Genomic DNA, 20,555 nt, shown 5'->3' with positions numbered 1-20,555 from the left:
CATCTACCATGGGCCACAAAATCAGGACAAAGTGACTGAACCAAATACTGAAGATGCTGAAGAAATCTTGGATCCATCCCTGCAGTTCTGTTACTTCGTTCCCTGGATCTGAGTGCAAACTTGTGTGTGTGGGCAGTTCAGGAGCAAGGCTGTGCTCAGACAGCAGCTCTGGCCCAGCACAGAAGGAATTTGAGCCTGTGCTATCAATGAACACAGGCCTAAGAAGGTACCCATGGCTGATCCCTGTGAGAGCAGCATCTTACAGGTTAATCTCTTGGCCTGAGAGAATTGCAGGCAGCAGGACCTTTGTACTGTCCCAGGCTGCAGGCGTCCCAGCAGTGACACATGGAACAGGGCTGGGAGGAATTGCTGCTCTGTTCTGTCTTGGAAGAATGGACACTTGAATCTTCAACACCTGAAGTGAGAGCTAAGTCCCATTGTCCAACAGTGACAGCTTCAGAAGGTAAAACTGCCCAGTTTTTTCTAAGTAAAGCCCCTGAAATGCTGGGGTATGTCCCTTCCTGCTCCTGGCTCAGCAGAATCACCAAGTCTCCTGAGGAGCCTGGGCACACTGAGCATGGTGGGAAGGGCTTAGGAACTGATTCTCAGAAAGCTCAGGATGAACAGGCAGAGGGGATGCCCTGCTTTTATACCTTCAGTCAGTAGCTTTCTGTGGAAGGCAGGATTTTAGTTAAAGATGTTAATATCTTCTGTAATATTACCTGATTTCTTACTCCAAGAATCCAAGGGACTGGCCTGGGTATTACTGCTTTAATTTGGTTCATTTTCACTTCACTTATCTTAGAATATTTCTTTGGCACTTTCTTAAAAAAGAAGTGGAAGTGAAATTATTAGCAAGAGCTGAATAATGTGATAATTTATTAATAGGTCCATTGGTCTATTTTTTGTGTGATATATTGTTTTGTTACCCTGCTAATGTAAAGGGGGGGAGGGAAGTTCCCATTTTAATTACTGCTCTTTAGCTTGCACTGCTTCAAAATCAGCATTAAATACATCCTTTTTTTCTTAGGTAGTACATCATAGTGCCACATAATGGCAAAAGAGTTCAAACAATATGAAGCCTGGAAATGTCAAGTGTGAAGGAAATGAACTGGCACACTGTTTTAATTTTTCGTCCTTTTTATTAAGCTTTATAACATTGCATAGCCACAAAGTGTGCATGGCAGTCAAGGGTGAAAGCAAAGACAATCATTTGCATGAGAAACACAGGAAAAATGCAGTCCTTGTGGAGATAGGTTCAATCTTCCCCATCAGGAGGTCAGGAATGACAATTCCCCTTTTGGGGAACCTCTCACCTCAGAGCTTGGACTGCTTTGAGCCATAAGCAGACTCAAAGTTACCTGCTTAGGTGTTGGTGTGCCCTTTGCAGAAGGCACAGTGCTGCCCTCCAGCATCTTCCCTCACAGCCCCACCAATAAGAGGAAAAGAGTGATTTTCCCTTGAAAACAGCAAGAGATCTTAGAAATTCCAGATACAGAATATTTCTCATTGCAATGTGCAGTTATATGTGTTTAAAACACCTTCAGAGCAGTACTGGTGATTAAGCTTAGGATCTATTCATTTTCCTGAGCAAAATTAAATGTTATGAGAACATCTCCAAGGGAAGGTCTGGCTGCAGTTTATGCAGATGCACCCTAGCTGGAACAGGAACAGATAGCACAAACTTGGTGTAGATTAGAAAATCTGTAAATCCAATAAATACTCCAGAGCCTGTGCTGAGCCCTGTATCAGTTCAGTTACAGGGCAGTCATACCTCTGCTGGCTAGTTTGAAACTAATTCAGCTATTTCAGCTGCTAGAACACCTTTCCTTCAGTGTGGGCATTCATTCAGGACACCCAGAGCATCATTTTCTCCTTTCTGTATGCCTGTATCCAGTGAAGGCAAACATCTGTGTGACTGTAGTCATGGCTGGCAGAGCACAGCCGTGCTCTCAGATCGAGCTGTCCAAGCACAGTTGCAGTATTTAGTCCTTCTCCCCTCATTCCAGTGAAATAAATATGGTGTGACTTCATTTGCACCAATCAATTTAGAGGGTTGGGGACTATAATTAATGCAGCAGTCCATACATTCCACACTGACTTTTTTCTAGTTGATTGTAAAATGTACAGAAGCCATGGAGACAGCCATGGCAATGCCCTGCTAAGGAAACCCAGACCACAACCTCATCTGTCTGTGACAAGGAGCCCAGTTTAGGAAATGGAAAATTAGTTTTGAGGAGGATATTGCCCTGGATTTCTCTTCTACTCTGGTGTAATAGCAGGGACATAAGGACTCTTCTTGAATTGCACTCCTCTGGGCTCTGTGGTGGTTGGCATGCTGTGGATCACCTCCTCAGGGTCAAACATGTATCCATTTTTCCTGTGGAAGGATAACAGGCCCATTGCTGTGCCATGTGGCACATCCTCAGTTGGTCTAAATCTCACTGAGAATCTACTGCAGAAAATCTTGGCTCTGCTGGAGTCAATGGCAAAACTCTCACTGACTTCAGTGGGGATCAGGATTTATTCCAGAGAGTGCAGTGGAAGCACAGTTTTTACCAACTGCAGATCTGGCTGCATTGTTTGACACTGGTTCTCAGTTTGGGTTTTTTTTTTTTTAAATTTAAAGGAGGTTGTAAAACAGTCCCCCAAAGCCCTGGAGCCCATGGAGCTTTTGTCTCCGTGTGATAAGGTAACAACATGTGCACACAGAACTTGGTTTCTCTATAGAAATAAACTGCATAAAGGCAGTTGCTGATTCTTTTTGTTTACATCATTACTCTGCAGTACAGCTGTTATCCATATTAAAGCATATTTTCTAACCTCCAGTATTTTTAAGAGTAAAAATCCATCTTAATTAGTAGAACTAATGGCTGGGTTGTTTTGTATTTGTATAATCTACCCTGTCACTTTTTTCTTTTTTTTTTGGATGAATCATATACAAATAAGAACTTTGATTTCAAATGTAGAGAGCCAACCCCTCTCCCTTTCAAGTTTATGTGCAGAAGTTATTTCAATTTGAGCAGGATGGGATGGATGAAACATAAAAAAGCCACATCATCAGCTTAAAATACAAGTCCAATAAAAATGAAGTTGGAACTTTACCAGCTGTGTACTGATGAAAGCATATGAGATTTTAAGTAAGAGAAGCTGCTCAATATGGACCCAAACTCAAACCAAACCAAAAAAAAAAAAAAAAGCCAACATAAAAACCATAAAAACAAACCAAAAGGAAGAACTGGGAGAAGCTTGGTGCAGACAGCAATTCCAAATAGGGGTCATTTGAAAAGATAAGAAAAGGGATGTTTGAATGCAATGCACAAGTTGATCTACCTCATCATTCAGAATAATCTTTCCCTTTTTATTCTTAACCTAAAGAATGGGAAAGCCAAACCAGAACATCAAAGCAAGCTAGCAGAAATCATATACTCCCACAACTGATTGGGGTTGGGGTCCATAAGCCCTCTTCATGAGCAGGGAGCAGGACTGGCTTGCTGTTATTTTTATTGTATATCTTTCATTTGTATCCATAATATAGGAGTGGAAGGTAATAGCTGGACCCTTAGTCATAAAGGAGCAAGAATATTCAAGGATACCCAGGAAAATTCCTTGGCAGAAGACCAGCTTCCTGCAGGAAGTCATTGCCTGCAGCTTTCCAGAGAGGTCTAACACATGCAGATACAGTGAGAATCAGCCTGGGTTAGACAGGGCTGTGGGCTGGCAGGGCCAGCGGGAGCACAAGAAGGGCTAATAGGATTCTGCAAGGTTAAAGAGTGAAGTGGTGAAAACAGCAGATGATCCCAGCAATGTAAAAACTGAGTAAATACACACATTATTTGAAGGGAATAAGCAGTATGGCATTTATCCTGGCCATATGGAAACAAATATAACTTGTTTTTTACCATAAAGGCCACTCTTGATTTTTTTTAATTATTTAAAAATCCTTCTTCTATATTGTATTTATAGTATTCCTAAAGACTTTCAGGGTCTATCTCTCCAGTTGCAGATATTTAATATAAGATTGCAGGAAGCAATTTCAGTCTTATTAGCAAATAGCCCTAACAATTTTTCCTGTGAAATGGCTCCTTAGAGTAATCTGTTGGATCAGATGAAGATCTCTGACTGCGATTTGCTTCTGCTGGTGGCACTTTTTCCATTTGGGTCCCTGCTGTCAACTGGAAACCAAGACTGCAACACAACTCAGGCCGAGGTGCCTTAAGTTTGTCAGCCTCATCTGTCTCTGGTGGTTTCCATATGGATGCACAGCCGGGACGGCGCAGCCCGCGGGTCCCGATTGCGGGACGCTGCCCCAGCTCCCGGGGGCTCCCGAGCCCGGCGCGGGGAGTTTCTTTTCGCTTCCACACGCGTTCTGCCAACTCCCGTCCCCGCCGGCGGGCCCGTCCCGGAGCGGGGCGCGGCGCGGGGCGGGCGCTGCCGGCCGGGGCTGCCCGGAGCGCGGCGGGGGCGGCGCGGGGGCTGCCCGGCGGGGCGGGCGGTCCCGTCCCCGCTGCCCGCGGCCCGTCCCCGCTCCCCGCGGCCGGGCTGCGCCGTGTGGCAGCGCCTCTGTCAATCAGCCTGACTTCACTCCGCACGCCCTGTGCTTCCAGTACTATACCCCCGCCGCCTCCTGGTGTCTCTGCTTCGCTGCGAGCCGGGAGCGCGGCCGCCACTGCCGCTGCGGCTGCGGCTGGGCGAATGCGCGGGCGGCGGGGCGCGGGGCAGCGCTGAGCGGCGCGGAGCAGCGCGGAGCGGGGCTGCCGCCTGGCCCGCCCCGGCTGCGGGCAGCCCGGGCGCCGGCCCCCGCGTCGGGCCGGGACCGCCGCGATGGACCCTCCCGCGGGCATCGCCTGCCTCCTGCTCTGCTGCGCGCTCGCCCTGCCCGCCGGCGCCCTGCGGCGCCCCGGGGACAGAGGTAGGTCTCCGCCGGGACGCCTTCGGGGCTGCTCGCCCTGCCCTGCCGCCGCCGGTCGGTGCCCGCAGCCCGCCCGTCCCAAGTAGCGGCTCGCCGCCCCGCGGCTTTCGGCTCCCCTTGAACTTCTTCTGCGGCTACTTTTGCCGGGTTTCCAGTTGTTTCCTGCAAGCGGTAGGCGGGGACGGGGACCGGGCAGCCGCGCCGCCGGTGGGGAAGGGACCCGGGAGCGCCCGGCAGTGACAGCGCTGCCCGCAGCCCCGCGCCGCCCGCTGCCTGCCCCGCGGAGCGGGCGAGACCCGGCGGGCAGGGAGCGGTGCCTGGGGCTCCCCGTGCGGGCTGGAACACACGGCAGCTCGTCTGCCTCCTGCTCTTGCCCGGGCCGTCGCCTCCGTCCGAAACTCCCGGGCTCCCCACTGAGACCGCTCCCGATGGCTGCTGCCCGCGGCGTCCCCATCACCGCTCGACTCAAACCCCGCCGCACCGGGGGTAGTTTGAAGGACGTGCCTTTGCCTTGCAGGCTTACCACCTGCAAACCCAGCCCCTACCGCTGCCCCTGCGAGCAGTCCCGAAGTGAATCAACGCCCTGTCTTCAGCGCTGGCCACCCGGGAAACCCCCAAAGTCCCCGAGGCCACTCGGTCACTAAATGGGTGTGCAGGGGTGCGGGGTCCGGGTTGGGTGGGCAGAGGGGAGCGGGACCTCGCTGCAGGGGCAGCAGTGCGGGGTCCTGGCAGGGTGGGGAAGCTCACGCTGCCCTCTGGTATTTTGGGGAAGAAAAGGCAAGTTTGAGTGAACTCTGCACACTTCATGCAGGTGAATCAAGTGCCTGCAAAGAGTGCGGTGTCCATCTGTCTTATGTAAGTGTCTGCTGTGCTAATGAATAATGGAATAAAAATCCCGCGGCATCAGGATATGTTTAGTTCTAGTATCTCTGTCCTCTCTTGCTTTCTCCCTGTAAAGATTCAATCCTGAGGAATATAGAGGAGTACAGCCTCGTCATCCCCACAAGCACCGATTCAGAGGGCAGGTTCCTATCCCACTTGGTGTCTGGACCGCCAAAAGCACGCTTCAGGAGAGCTGTGGAGGACTTGCAACGTGAAGCAGCAAATGAGCAGATATTTTACAATGTCACTGTTTTTGGAAGAGAGTTTCACTTCAGGTTGCGGCCAAACTCCAGGCTCGTGGCCCCTGGAGCAACAGTTGAGTGGCAGGAGGACTCTGAGGAGACTCGTATTGAACCTCTCTATGGGAATTGCCTCTATGTTGGGGATATCACTGATCTGCCAAATGCTTCAGTTGCTATCAGCAATTGCGATGGACTGGTAAGTTACTTTTGTTATTATATCAAAGATAATGATATTAATTTCCTACAGTCTTTAAATATAAAATGTGTGGACTGCCAGAAACTCACACCTCATATGGTAACTGTGAATGCAAATTAACTAATGTTCCCTTGTGTGGGAATAGCTGTGCTGCACCAAGCGCTGCTTTACAGACAGTGGCACTAGAAGTTTGAGCACATGCTCTGAGGTAGCTACTCTGGAACAGAGCAGCTGAAACCAGCATTTATGTTGATTTGTGGTAAAGTTACTTGAGGGGTCTGATGCTCTAAACCAGAAAGTTAAGTGGCAAGTTCTCAGCATCCTCTTCCACTTCTCACTTACAGCCTACAAGAGTAAATGTTAGAAAGAGTTAATCCCAAATGATGGGCTGGACTACCCTGGAAACAAATTTGATAGGTAAAATATGGTTTTGTCCTGGAAAATTTAAATTTATTCAGAGTCTGTTTTCTTGGATATTTCACTTGGTGAGTTTCATTGCCTAATCAAGTGATTGATGAAAAGTTGCAGAAGACTTTGAGTTTTATGAGCAAAACAGCCCCCTGTGATACATTTGTCAAAGCTGTGTGCTTTAAAACTGGCTGCAGCTTTCTGTTCTGGAGTGCATGTTCAGCACTCAGATTATCACTGTTTGTCCCTGACATCCTAAACTGTCACACTGTCATTTGAACAGTAATTACTGCACAGCAATTTGTTTAGTGAGAAAGGGGCTATATTTTCTTTTATAATGACCAGTTTATCCAGCCTGTATTTCCTTGCTATAGCCTTTAGAGTTTGGAATTTTGAGATTGCTTAATTGTAATGCATTCTGCCTCTGCATAAAGAGCCAGTAGGAGTCAGTTGTATTTCTATTTATTTAGTCATAGGAAGTTGTTCATTTGCTGTGCCAAGAAGATGACATGTATGGAGATAGTATGTTGGCTATCTGAGAATGGAAGGGAATCAAATACTTTTCCCCTTAGTCTTTCCTTTCCTGTGGTTTCTCCTAGCCATGTGCATTCCTGTTTTGAGAAGCAGGTTTTAATGTTGCAGTTGTTTGATGTGGACAGCTGGCTGAGGGTAGGAGAAGCACCAGGACTGTGCAAGAAGAGCCATTCAGAGAGCAGAGTGTGAGCCTGCAGTTCTGCCTCGGGGGGGAAGCAAAAGTTCTGTGCTCTCCCTCTGTCTAGCACAGATCATTTTGTGTAAGGCAAATTTACTTGCTCAAGATTTACTTGCTCTTTACTTTTAAAACTGGGGCAGAGCCAAAGCTCTTGTTCATTTGTGCTGAAAGGTGGAGGAAGATCCTGTTGATGGCTACTCCTTGCTGGGTGTTCCCCTCAGCACAGGTGTTTATTGTAAGGGCTGGGGGGAGCTTGTTCCTGCTTCCTTCCAGTGTTTGCCTGAATATGGGCTTCTTATATTTAGACAAAAGGGTTAAGATAAAACAGAACAGAACAAAGCCAAACTTTGGATGAGACTCTAAAGGTCCAAGGCCTCACATTGCATGTGAAAATGACAAAGAATGAGAATGGTTTATAAAATGAAGTGAAAATATAAATGAAAAGGCTTTGTAAATTACCACTCTTTTCATATTTGTTACATCTCAAATGCAAAGGTGTGAAACCAGGCCTCAATGCAATAATAAATGCACTCATAAAAGACTGGAATCCAGAAAGCTGCCAAAGGAATTGTTGTTTTCAACCTGTATGCCCAACCCATGTGCCTGCCTTTTCCAGTGTTCTTGTTTCCACTAGAAGAAGTTGGAGAGTTGGTCTGGGCTGGGAGGTGCCACATTCTAATCTGAATGATTTTCACATGGAGTTACGACTTCTGTGGTTATGCTAATACATTTGGAAATGGATTACTGCTTCCTCCTGGGTGTATCTACGTGGTAGATGTTCCAGTGCAGAGGTGTATTTTTTTTTGCCCAGGTCACTGAAGCCTTCCTGCAGGAAGCATTGCCTCAATACCTTTAGGCTGTAAAGATTTCCCTGAGATTGTGCAGTAAATCTGTTTTGGAACAACAAATTGAACTCCAGTCCCTTGGGTACCATGTTCCATCTCTACCCTTTCCCTCCATCTCAGTTTCTTTCTTTCTTGTGGGGTGAGTGTATAAAACAGATTATCAATAGAATTACACAAACTCAAAGGAATTATACCAATGTTTCTTCAAAAGCCACTGCTCTGTGGACAGAAATAATAAGCAAGTAACCACAGAAGTTAATACTGCTTGTAATTGTCTCTTCCTTTATTTTGTGTTTTTTGCAAGGAGTATTAAAGAGTCCTTGGAGCAATGTGTTGCCAGCAAGACATACTTAGACACCACTGGGCTGTATGCTTTTCTTGGGTTTATTGATGTCTGGATGTGAATAAAGACATGGAGAAAGCTGTTCTCAACTGTTTTCCTATGTCTGTTTTTTCCTTCACACCTAGTTTTCTTTAGTGGGCCCAAGTATTTCCACCACATTTTCTAGTTTATTCCAGAGTAGGGATGTTGGATCTCTCTTACAACTGAGTTGTCAACTGACAAGTGTTAGAATTTAACATTATAACCTTGATTAATTTAATTCCTCATATTTATTTTTGAAATGCTTGCTTTTGAAGGTGGTTTGACATCTTCTCATGGTCTTCTGTCTTTTGCATCAGCCATCAGGGTGGAAAAAATACTGGACTTGATTGATTTTTTCATTGCAAACTTTTGTTGACTGAATCTGGTTTAAGTCAGCAAATGCATCTGCCACCTTGCCAAGTTCTGATGTTATCTCCTTGAACAGCTCTTTTGGTTTGCACTGCACTACCAACTACGTCTTATTTTCCAGTTATTGTCTTAGAAGAGTCTGGCTGGTGGAATTGGTATTGCCAAATGAGAAGTTGTTGGAAGGAATTTACACGAAAATAGTAGATCTGTGAAGGGACTTTTGAACTGCACTATAAATGATGAAGATCTGCTGCCCTGACTGAAGAGATATGCATTAGTTTGGGTACTCACGGTTTCCTGTATCAGAAAATTTATTGGCCTAGAAATCAAATCTGAGGCAGATGAAGAGAATTTCTGAAGTATGCAATCTAGGTGTGTTGTCAGAGCTGGAGCAGGTCGTTAAAAATTGTGGATGGAGAATCAAAGTTAAAGCTAATCAATAGATTTTTAATAGCTTTCTGAATTATGAATGCGATTTTTACCATATTGAAAAAGAAGTACTGTGAAAGCTTTCCCACTTAAGATAAAAACACTTGGGACAACTTGTTATCATCTTGGTTGGCCTGACAGCATTCAAACTATTTCTCCCCTGAGTGGGCAGAACAAGCATGGTCAGCTCTCCACGGCCTGCAGGCTGTGGTGGAAGGTGTTGTGCTTTGAGGATGTTCTTGGTCCTTGGCCAGATTCTTGCTTGTGGATGCAGTTGGAGGATGAGGGAGCTGGCTGTCCTCTCCAAGGGTTGTGAAGGAGAGTGGTTGAAGGCTGTAAAAAATGCTATAAAACAACAAAACGCTAGGATTATATTAATCCTTCCAGATTATTGCATAACTATGGGAACTGTCTTTCTTCACCTCAGCAGATGAACCTGTCATTGTAGAAGAACTCTTTAAATATCTAGATTTTTGATAAATACTTCTGCAGTTCTTGAGGCAGATGTGCCAAAAATGTCTTATTCACGCTGACAGGATGGCACTATTTGGTTGTGGAAATTCAGACATAAAGTCCCTCCCAGTCTCCTCATGACATTTGTAGTTTGTGAACTAGAATGTGTACTTAGACAGGAAAAATACAATATCAACAGCACATCTGAAGTGCATAATGGACACATGATTAACTTAGGCTGCAGTACAGAGTCAGATGTACTGACAGGACTAAGACAAAGGATCACTACTCCATGATGAGCAATCAATGTGATCTGAATGCACCCACAGAAGCAAAGGAAGGAATATCAGTTTCAGTAACACATCATGGTGTCCTAGTTTGGCTCCATTAGTATAATCATCTTTCTTTTTTAAAGCTAAAAGATCACCTGCCAAATTTCACAGTATTGTCACTAAATTGAAAAGTTATTAGAAGAAGATCTATAGAAACTGAGCTTTTCAAGCCATCTCTGGTTGGTTGTTTTCTAAATGACCTGTGAGCATTACATGGCTGGGGGTACCAAGAGTGACACCTTACAAGTGCAGTGGACTTCTTTCTTCTCGTGATGAACCAGGCAGGGTTTGCTCTACAATGTTTCAGCCTTTCCTGTGCTCTTGCTAACCCTCCCAAACTGTTTTTGAGCAGCTTGCTGGCTGGCTGGCTGCTTGCCCAGGCTCTGTTTCTTCTAGAAATGCTTGGGACACCAGCAGTGCTTTTTCGACTCATGCCCAATGCTGCAGTATCTGTAGCCCTGGGCTCACCTGGGTGGGTTTGTGGTGATGCATTTCCCTTTCCTGACCAGTCATGGATCCTCAGGAGCTGGCTGGTGCTTTGGCTGCTGTCAATACAAGTGCACATCTGTCAGTTGTCCCAAGATGTTGTTAGGTATTATTTATATTATGAGTATTTTCTTTCCTGTTTTAAATCAGAGAACTAAACTTTTTTTCCTCAGTTTTTCTTTTACAGGGTCGTATTTATATAATCTAATTTCTAAAGTGTAAATGTAGAATTTCATGTTCAGATCCAGTCAATGGTGTTTCCTGAGAGCAGTTCCAGCTACCCATGTGAAATGCCCACCTTTCTCCCCTTCCTCCTTCCATCTTCTCTGCATTACTAAAGGCATTTAGACAACTTCTGAAGTCTAGCCTTGTTTAGTATAGTTCTCCTTCACTTTGAGCATGAGTTTGAGCTCTTTGAAGTGAGTGAATTTTAAGGTTATATTGTTATTATGCCTGTTTATGTACTGTCCTGACAGAGGTGTTTTCTTGGAACTGACAACAGAGTTGAAGGTGAATCTAACTCACCTTAGGTGGAATGTGTAATTTACCTGGATAAGAGGGTGAAGGAGCTGCTCACAATGAATATACCAGGAGGAGGCAGACATGCTTATGTAACTGTATCATTTTTCCTTTTAGACATCCATCTCCTGCTTTCATATGGATTTATAATTTAGTCGTGTTTCTTTTTGATCTGGTTTTTGGATTACACTGGTTTGTGATGCAGTAAAAAAGCAGAGCTCAAGGTAGCACAATATTATCTTCAAAGTCTGGTCAGGTCTAGTGCCTGACAGTTAAAACAGATGCATGCTACAAATAATTCCAGTAATTCCTTTTCTGCATGCTGAATTCTTAGCATTTACAATATGATGGCATTGCATCCATTTTAAGGAGATATTTGGGCTCATATGATCTTTTCATTTGGGAGCATTTTCTCATTAAATTAAACTAAAATCAAACCAAAGTCACCATCTGCATGTTTTTTGTTTTTTGTTTTTTTTTTCTTTCTTTCTCCATTTTTTAATGTAATGGCAAAATTCACCGTGGGCTGTTTGATAAGTAGAACTGTAATACAGTGGCAGAAGAAGTGCAAATAAGTTCTGTGACACAGTATAGAACAAAATGTAAAAGCCATTCTCATTAAGGAAACAACAGCCCTTCCTGTGCTGATGATCAGTGGGATCACCATTAACCCTTTTTCAAGGGCATTTTGAATTCAGCTGGGGTTTCCACAGGGCTAAGCCAAGCATGTGTGTGAATTCTAGCACAGTCAGAGCCTGACTGCACATCCCCATCTACACATCATTTAAAGGACCTGTGTTGCCTGGCAAAGCATGGAGTTCTTTTGATGCCTAACACTCCAGCATGTCCATGTTTTCACAGGATAGAGACTTTGCTTTGTAACCCATTCTCTGGGTTTCTGCTGTTCATTTCCCTGGCCAACATGAGCCTAGTTGGACAGACCCTTCTGCTGTGTAAATTTCACAGGCTTTCCCTTTAAAAGTTACAGTGTGAAAGAGGAAGAGTGTAAACACTATGATTCAGCCTCTGCCTGGAGTAAATTATCCTCTGCTGTCCTTAAAAGAGACTCTGTCATCAGTAAATACTATTTTTTTTTTCTTTGCATCTTCTGTGCATGGATCATCTCACCTATTTCATCTGAGAGCAGAGCAAGTAATTTCCTACATCATACAGGTGGACACCATCTGGACAGAGTATCCTCAGGCAGTCAGAACTGGTATCTTTGTGGTATGTTGTAGGCCTTTGGATAAAATATAAGTATTTATGTCCTATTTGACCTTGTGTTGCACTGTCCTCATTGTAGGAGTGTCTCAGCTGTACTATGCCCTTTGACCATACAGAAACTAATTTTCCAACCGGAATATTAAACTCTATATATCCAAGGAAAGGGGCCTATAGTGTATCCTGCTTCCCATCTTGAAAGACCCAAATATAGGAACTAATTTTGATAAGGTCATAATTAATTTCTGGGGTAAGCAGAACATCTATTTTGAGAAGTCTGTCCCTCTTAGCTTCCAGAGGTGTGTCCCTCCAAAAGTGCTATTAGCTCACTTACCTGCCAGCTCGCTGCTTCCTCGTGGAGTGGGGAGGCTGTTCCCTGAGAATTCAAGACTCCTGCAAATGGCAAGGCTTTGCCACATTTCAGGTTAGTTCCATGTTTACTTTTTGCTACAGAAGGAAAAAGTATTTTTTTTAGATCAACCAGAATTCCAGCTGTTGTATGGAGCAGGACCTTTTCTCCAGAGATCACACTAGTGTTTTATTCGACCTACTTCTGAGTACTTTTTATTTATGGTGACTGTTGCTTTGTAAGCAGGTCATGCCATTACTTAATGGCACACTAGGACATTTCTCATACTGGGTCTGATTAAAACAGAACCAGGGAGCAGGTCCTGAGTGTCTTGCAGGGGGTTGCACAACCTTGCTCTGATGTGCACACCCTCCTTTTCCGATCACCTTGTCCCTTTATTGCTTTCTTTCTTCCAAAGTTTCAGTAAGTTCTCTAACACATCATGGTTCCTTTAGCCCCTTTATCTGAGTGTGTTTTAAATTCATCTTTGTTTGCAGAGTCTTGACACAGCGGGTTCCCAGCTTTAATAGTCTGCAAATGAAAGGCCCACATTTCACACGCTATTTTCAGCACTGCTCTATTAAACTGTAACATTGAAAAGAAGAGTGTCCTCTTCAAGTGCAGAAGAGCACGTTGCTTCCTCATATCTAAATCACAGCTTCTGTTATAGATCTTCTCAGTTATTCCCAGGTCTCAAAACGTCTGGTACTTTCTTCAGATCTGGAGTTCTTGGAGTTGTAAGTGTGAATCTCAGCATTAATGTTTCTGCTTTTTCTTCTAAGTAACTGTTTTTTGTTTAAAGACAGAGTTTTAAAGTGTTTCCCTCAAGGAAAAGACAGAGATGCCAGTTCTCTTTCTTGGAGTCCCAAAAATCCCCAGGCCAGTGAAAATCATCCCAAGTATGTTGTTTTGAAGGTGTCATTTTACAGTACAGATGAGTTTCTCTTTACACCTTGTGTGTGTGTGCCTCTGTGAGCCTTTGTGCATTGCTGTGGGTTCTGTGGGCTGGCTGCCCCCCAGGTCGGGGAGGTGCATTTACTAACCATGGTTACTTCAGCATCATTTTATCCTCTCTAATGCCACAGAGAGAACCTGCCCTCACCACTAATTTATGCACTTGTTTTTCTGCCTGCTTCATGCCCCTTGTAGGACTGCATCTACTGATCTGTTTGTTTTCCAAATCTTTGCCTTGATGAAATGGAAGTCCCATTTGTACAACTTCCTTTATTTTTTGGTCTTGGCATCCCAAGTGTGTTGAAGTTTTTCAGTGTTACCCATCAAGTTTATATAATTTTTATCCCTTTTCAATTGGCTTATGTAAAATGTAGTATTTTTCCCCTTTATTGCTGCATTTGTGACTCCTCTCTTCAAAATAAAGACGCTGTTAATTCTTCACTTGTGCAGCTCCCTGTGGAGAATTCAGAGGTTGGAATTGCCTAGTGTCCCTGGTACTTTCTGACTTCCACCTGCAAAGTACAATGTTGCCACTTTTCTTTTGATGTGGTGAGCTATAAATACAGCTACTTTAACTTCTTTCCTACTGTCATTCCCTTTAACTTTTCCTATAGTTGCCACCTCTGTGTTTGAATTTCATTATATGGTCAGACTGCTTTTTCCCAGCATTTAACCTCTAGCCTCGTGGACCTCAGGGGACAAATTACAATCTTATTTCCACTGAAATTAAGTGTGCAGCCTACCAATCCTGTAATGAGAAAATCAGTGGACATCACTGGTATCTGTGGATAAGAAGAGCTCCTTCTACCTGTAACTAGATACAGCTAATTTATGCATTTAAGTTATTTCTCTTCACTAAGTGTATGGACTATAGGTTGCTGTTATTGCCCTGTAATGAAAGTGAATGATTTTTATACTTTTTAAGGCAAGAAAGCTGGAAGGAAATACCTGGCATATGGTGAACATTTAAGCTGTTTTTTGAAAAACATGAAATCAGACAATCTACCTGAGGTTTAGGGTAGCACAGAGCCACACCTTGATGTAGGCCCTGAGTCTTAAAGCCTTTATTATAATGTGTTTTCTCATTTACTGTCACTGTAAGAAAAATGAAGTGGATGTGTGGAGAAGAAGCTGCATGGCTAATGAGCAGGCTGGCTAATGAGCAGGCTGGCCAGCAGCTCTTTTCCTTTACCCCATCACTCACTATCCTGGCAAGAAGCAGTCCATGAAATGGCAGGGGGCATTGACTTTTGGGAATGATACAGCAAATTTCTACAGGAGCCCTGAGTGCAGCTCTCTCAGCCTGCTGCTGCGCCTGCTTCCCAAGGTTGTGGGCAGTCCCTCTTTCACCCCCCTCCTCCTTTTGTGCCCTGGGGGCTGCTGGGCTGCAGCAGCAGCTTCCTGCATGTCCAGTGGAGCTTTGGACATGCATCAGCCCCCTCAGGTAAACCCATCCACCACCTTCACACCACGCACCCAGGATGGGCACTGCAGACTCAGGGCTACTCTTGCACAATTTGGTCCGTGGGAGGGATTTCTCTTTCAAGTTTTGTTTCTGAGCATGAGCTTTTTTGGCATGATTTAATGAGTATTGTAGAGTATAGAAGGGAGAAAGTCAAAATAATACATCGAGTCCAACAGGAAAGAAAGGCTTACTTTCTTGGGAGTAAAACTGTTTCAAGAGCTAAGCATAGTAATGCACCATTTACATTTTAATTCAAATACAGTAAAATGATTGAATTTAGAAAGGAAGAGGGGAAAGCACTTGCTGAATTTTTAGATTAGATGTTAGGAAAAACTTCTTCACCAAAAGGGCTGTCAAACCTTGGAACAGGCAGCTCAGGGAGGTACACATGTGGCACCTGGGGCCATGGTTTAGAGTGGACTTGACAGTCTTGTGTTAATGGTTGAACTTAAAGATCTTCCAAGTCTCTTCCAATCTAAATGATTCCATGGATCTGTGATTCTCATTTCTCTTCTCTTTCCCCGTATGCAAAAGACAGAGCTAACATCCAGTACCTGCCCTAAGCAGCTGCATCTTGCATTTCTCCCGTGGTGGAGTGTGGGACTCCCAAGGCTGGTACAAGGCTGGTGCCCATGGCCGTCACATCACCTGCAGGGCATTCCTGTTCCCAGGAAGGAGCCCACACTTTGGAAAAAGCCAACAGAAAACACAGAGATTAACCAAGGGTAGGTGGCAGCACAGGCTGTGGTTACTGTTTTAACAGTGGATTTATTTGTTTTAAATCATGGCTTTTGGGTAAATCATGTTCATCCAACTCATATGCAGAAGAATATACTTCATTTTTCAGAGTGCTAAAATTGCAAGGCTTTCCTCTTTCTCCAAGCAGAGGAGTTGTGGAAGGAATGTGAGAGATGTTCAGAAAGCATTCTGCAAACCAGAATGTACTTAAGAAACAGTCTTTGAGAAATAAATCACTACCTGATGATGAAGACAGCTGAGCTGGGCTCAGTGAGAGTCTTTCACATGCCAACACTCTCACGTGACAGGAGTTAGATTGGAAGATGAGAGCCTTTGAAGCTTGCAAGGCTGAAAATGTCTAAAAGTTTTTATATACCTAAAGTAATAGCTGGATGAAATGGTGTCTTTCAGACTTCAAAATGCTCTTGTAAAGCACCATGAACACACATAGGGTCACAATCTTTTTAATCAACAAAAAAGCCCCACCCCAAATCCCAGAAGTAGAAATTTTACGCCACTTCTGTTCAATACCACTTAGTACCTCAGGGTTAAAGAAGGTTTAGAGATGAATTTGGATTGATTTCAGATTTATAACCAAGCTTGGAATCAGAGTTTTCAAATGGTTTTAGGTTTCATTGTAAAAATTGCAAATCCACCATTCATCGGTAAACCAAAATATTTAATTCCCAAATAAGTGCTAAGAGATGTCTGTCAATATTAAATTTGTTTGCAAAGTTACAGCACGTTAAGGTTGACATAAGCAGCAACTTGTAAAAATGGGATTAATCAAAGGATGATTTAGTACTCTGAAAGAAGAATATGAAACAGGCTGGATAAGTAATAGACAAGCAAAGAAACAAGACCATTTACATGATGTTTTGAATTAATTTAATCTCCTCAGTAGGAGAGTGTAATGAATTTCTGTGAAAATAAAGTGCTTAGTTCACTGCAGTCAAATTAAGCCTAACAGTAATCATACACATCTTATAAAATAGAATAAAAATGCTGAAACTATGAAAATACTGTGTAATCTTGCATTTATCTAAACAGAAAATCGTAGGAAGAAACCCAGATTTCTGTCAGTGTTTGTGTCATGATCCAACATCATTTTGCATAGGGGCCAGGGAGGTCCCATGGCAAGTAGCTGTTTTTTGGGTCTGTTCCAAAGCTGCTGAAGTGAATGTGTTTAGTTTCACTGGCTCCATTTGGCTTTGTGTGGACAGGTTGATTAGCAGAGTATATGGGACAAAAAGCAGGCCATGGAGTATTCCACATCATAACCTTGTCTTTCACCTTGTTCTCTGTCCCCTGGTGCAGTGGTGCTGGGGAGGGAGGTGAGTATGAGCAGCTCAAGTGCAGCTTTCCCCATGGCTGTTTATATCCCGTGTGCTGGATGGAACAGGACAGAACTGTGTGCCTCTAAACCTGAAATAGCTCTGCTAAACCTTCTTCCCCTTCTGCCTCACACCACATCCCCACCACAGAAGAGGTGATGCATTAAGTAAGGGGGAGGGATCAGGAGAAACCCTCCAGTCCGTGCCAGGAGGATGAGGCAATTCCAGCTGCCTTGAATTTGCAGGCTCATTCTGATAGCTTTTCTGTCTCCATATTCCTATGAAGATGAGGCCAGAAAGGAGAAAGATTTTCCTGCTGACACTGCCTCTCTGCTTCTGCACTGCTGGGGGTGTGGTGGTGGGAAGAGCTTTCTCTGCCTAAGCTGTTAGTTTTGACCTCAATAAAACTAGCATCACTTGCAAAAAACCCACCCAAACACCAAATACAATCCCCCGACAAAAATACCTCAAGTCACAAGAGAGAACAACATGAGAAAAACACTAATTGCACATCTGTTCAACAGACTTTTGTGATAACTCAGCAACAGATAATTGAAACTCCTGGATCATAAATATGCTTTCAGCCAAACTGGAGTGTACTTTCCCTGATGCTATCTCCTTTCAACTCCCCATTGAACTCTGAGGTTCTGGTGGTCAGGATTCCAACAATCTGTCACTAGATGGGAAAATTAGAAGTTGGGTCCATTGAATTATAATGAGCCAAACCTCTGGTAATCTGCATCATCATATCTCCACAGATTTCTGGGAGCTCTGTCATTTTGCATTAGCTGAGGACCTGGCCTTATGTAATTAGATGTTTTCACACTCGTGTGGAGATATGCCCTCCTCCGACAGTCTGGGTTACAGGCTCCCATGGTTTGAAAAGAGATACACTCCCCCTTGGGAGGCAGCAGGATGCACAAGATCTCTGAATGTTTTCATGAGATTTCACTAAGTAACATATTTAGGGTTTGTGTTTTGGAAATGACAAAGTGCACTGGAAAGGGAGACTGGGAATCCCAGGACCTTTGAAGGGTCCTTGGTCTCAAATGGGCAGATGGGTTAAAGACACAGCTCCAGGCACTGCTTCTTGTCACACAAAGCTCACTGAGGGCCTTGTGGCTCCCTGCCTCTGGATTACCATTCTGACATAATTTTTGTGACATTTTCATGTTATTATGCAAGCCTGTAGAAATAATGACAAGACTAGGAAAACTGTTGAATAAATGCAATGCTAGTAATGTGAAATTCATCCTTGATGGATATACTTAGGCCTTTGAAGGATTTAGCTTCTTCTGGCAATTTTGTGTTCCTTTTGGGTGATTTGAAGAGGTGTTTGCTTTGACTTGTGGGTTTATGAAGTATTTGTGCTCAGGTAACACTTTTATAGTGCACTTCCAGAATGAACTCCATTCAGTCTTTAATCCAAGGTTATAATTTTTGGAGTATTGAATCACTGCTTCCAAGTTCTACAGTAGATTCTAGCTATCCCACTGTGGGAAAGCATTGGGTTTTTTTTCTGTTTTCATTTTATATTTGCTTATATTAAGACCACTTTTCACTGACGTCAGAGACCTATCAGGTCAAATCTAATCCTCTATATCTCACGGTGTGCTGGCTAGATTAGCCCTAATACTTGTGCTTTCTACTGTGCGTGGAGGCAGCTTTCACCTTGTAATGATGTCCTCCCTGGAGCTGGTTCTAGGGGATGGTTGAGCCTGTAGGTTCTCACTCCTCACCTTCACAGAGCCAGGGACCTTGTCAGCATCCCTCCTTTGCTGAGGAATATGGAGCAAATGGCCATCTTTGAAATTGCTGCCAAGAGCTGGTGAATTTGCTCCACCACAGCGAACGGGTTTGAATTCCAAAGCTGCACAGATTGTTTGGAAGTTTACCTCCCTCTCCTCTGGCTGCTGCTGGGCTGCTGGGCAGTTCTGCTCTCCTTTTCATGAGCTGGAAAGACTTCCTTCACAGGGGAAAAATGCGCTGTGGTTCCTGTGGAGCACTGTAGCGCTCTGAGCAGTGAGATGACTGTCTCTGTGTGGGATTTGGGGGAGAGGAAGGGATGTGTCAGAAAGAAGGCCAAAAGAAAGAGCAGTTGGAGACATCTGATCAGTATCAGCAGGGCAAAATGCTGAGCACTGGCACGGGAGTGCTGAGGAGGTGAGAATAGCTTGTGAGTGGTCCCCAGCAGGAAGGAGCAGAAAACACTGTATTTCCTGGCAATTCACAACAGAATCCTTGCTCAGTGAATATTCTCCTTTAGTGAGTAGCTCTAGAAGGGACAATGAAGCAAGAAGAGATGTTCCCATTTATCCTTAGTGCACGTTTGCAGGGCAGGGCTGGAATCTGACTCCATGGGAGAGCAAACTGAGGTTCCTGCACCTCCCAACCCAGGGCACGTGTCAGTACAGGGTGAGTCAGGGCTGCCCAGAGGCACTGGGCAGAAGGGAGCAGGGAGCTGGAGACACGTGCCCACATCACCAACGTGTCCTGGTGTGCTGCAGGACAGTCCCCTCCAGAGCTGCTGTGATTGATTCCATGGGAAGGGTCACAGCTCCAGCCCAGAAGGGACTGAAGCACCTCTCATCCTCGCCCTGAATTTCCTTCTTTCTCTATTAACATTCTGCCAAAGTTGTTTTCAAGGAAATTTGACCCACAGCCTACTGTGCTGCCAGGTTGGAGTAGTGTGAAATGCAAAAAACACGTTGAAACCAACAGCACAAGTTCGGGTTTTTAGTTTGGACTTTTGAGAATTTAAAAAAAGGATCCAGTGGCTCTGCTGCTGAGTCAGCCTTGGTTGGATGTGATTTCTGAACGTGATTTCTGTGGTCAAACTTTACACAGAGCTTTGATGTTTAATGTGCCAGTCAATTAAAGCATGCTGTTATGCTAGAAATGATGTGGTGGCTTTGTGTGGCTTGCTTGGTATTGCCAAAATGGGTCAAAAGTATCAGGAGAAGGTTTAATCTCCCTGTTTACATAGTGTCATTTTGCTTGTTTTGTGGTTCATTGCTTTCTGCAGTGACTGGGGTATAGTCTAAGTGCAGGAAGCCTCCTCTCTCCTCTGTGAGACAAAAATAGCTGGTGCTCTCTCCTGCTGGTTTGATTAGAGTGGTTATGGAGGTTCAGCTGTGCTGCACTAGAACTGAGGGCTCTGCTGAACAGAGCTCCCCTCGGCTGGGCCCTGCCTGTCCTGGTGCCACCTGGTCAGGTGTGGATGTCTCTGGCCAAACAGCCTTAGTGGCTGGATGACATTGGTGAAGCTCTCTGCAGAGCAGCCCAACAGACCCAGTGTTGGCACAAGGGTGATGGTGCCAGAGAAAGAACAAGTGTTTGGGGCAG

The 20,555-nt window shown here is 44.5% G+C and overlaps 1 protein-coding gene across 2 annotated transcripts in view; it reads left to right on the top strand.

The window, feature by feature from the left end:
- Positions 1–4,536: 4,536 nt before the first annotated feature.
- The window catches only part of ADAMTS2 (ADAM metallopeptidase with thrombospondin type 1 motif 2), a 175,618-nt gene continuing 159,599 nt past the window's right edge, over positions 4,537–20,555 (top strand). The window contains exons 1-2 of one of the 2 annotated variants that reach the window (XM_038149865.1): positions 4,537–4,912; positions 5,871–6,232. In XM_038149865.1, the coding sequence (XP_038005793.1) occupies positions 4,825–4,912; positions 5,871–6,232 (450 nt within the window). In that variant the 5' untranslated portion in view covers positions 4,537–4,824. Of the gene's footprint in view, positions 4,913–5,870; positions 6,233–20,555 lie in introns of those variants that run through there. The other variant, XM_038149866.1, reaches the window with a different exon arrangement.

The sequence above is a fragment of the Motacilla alba genome, chromosome 13 (assembly GCF_015832195.1).
Source record: "Motacilla alba alba isolate MOTALB_02 chromosome 13, Motacilla_alba_V1.0_pri, whole genome shotgun sequence".
NCBI lineage: Eukaryota > Metazoa > Chordata > Aves > Passeriformes > Motacillidae > Motacilla > Motacilla alba.
The sequence above is the reverse complement of the archived record's forward strand: the minus strand, read 5'-3'. Positions and strand labels throughout refer to the sequence as shown.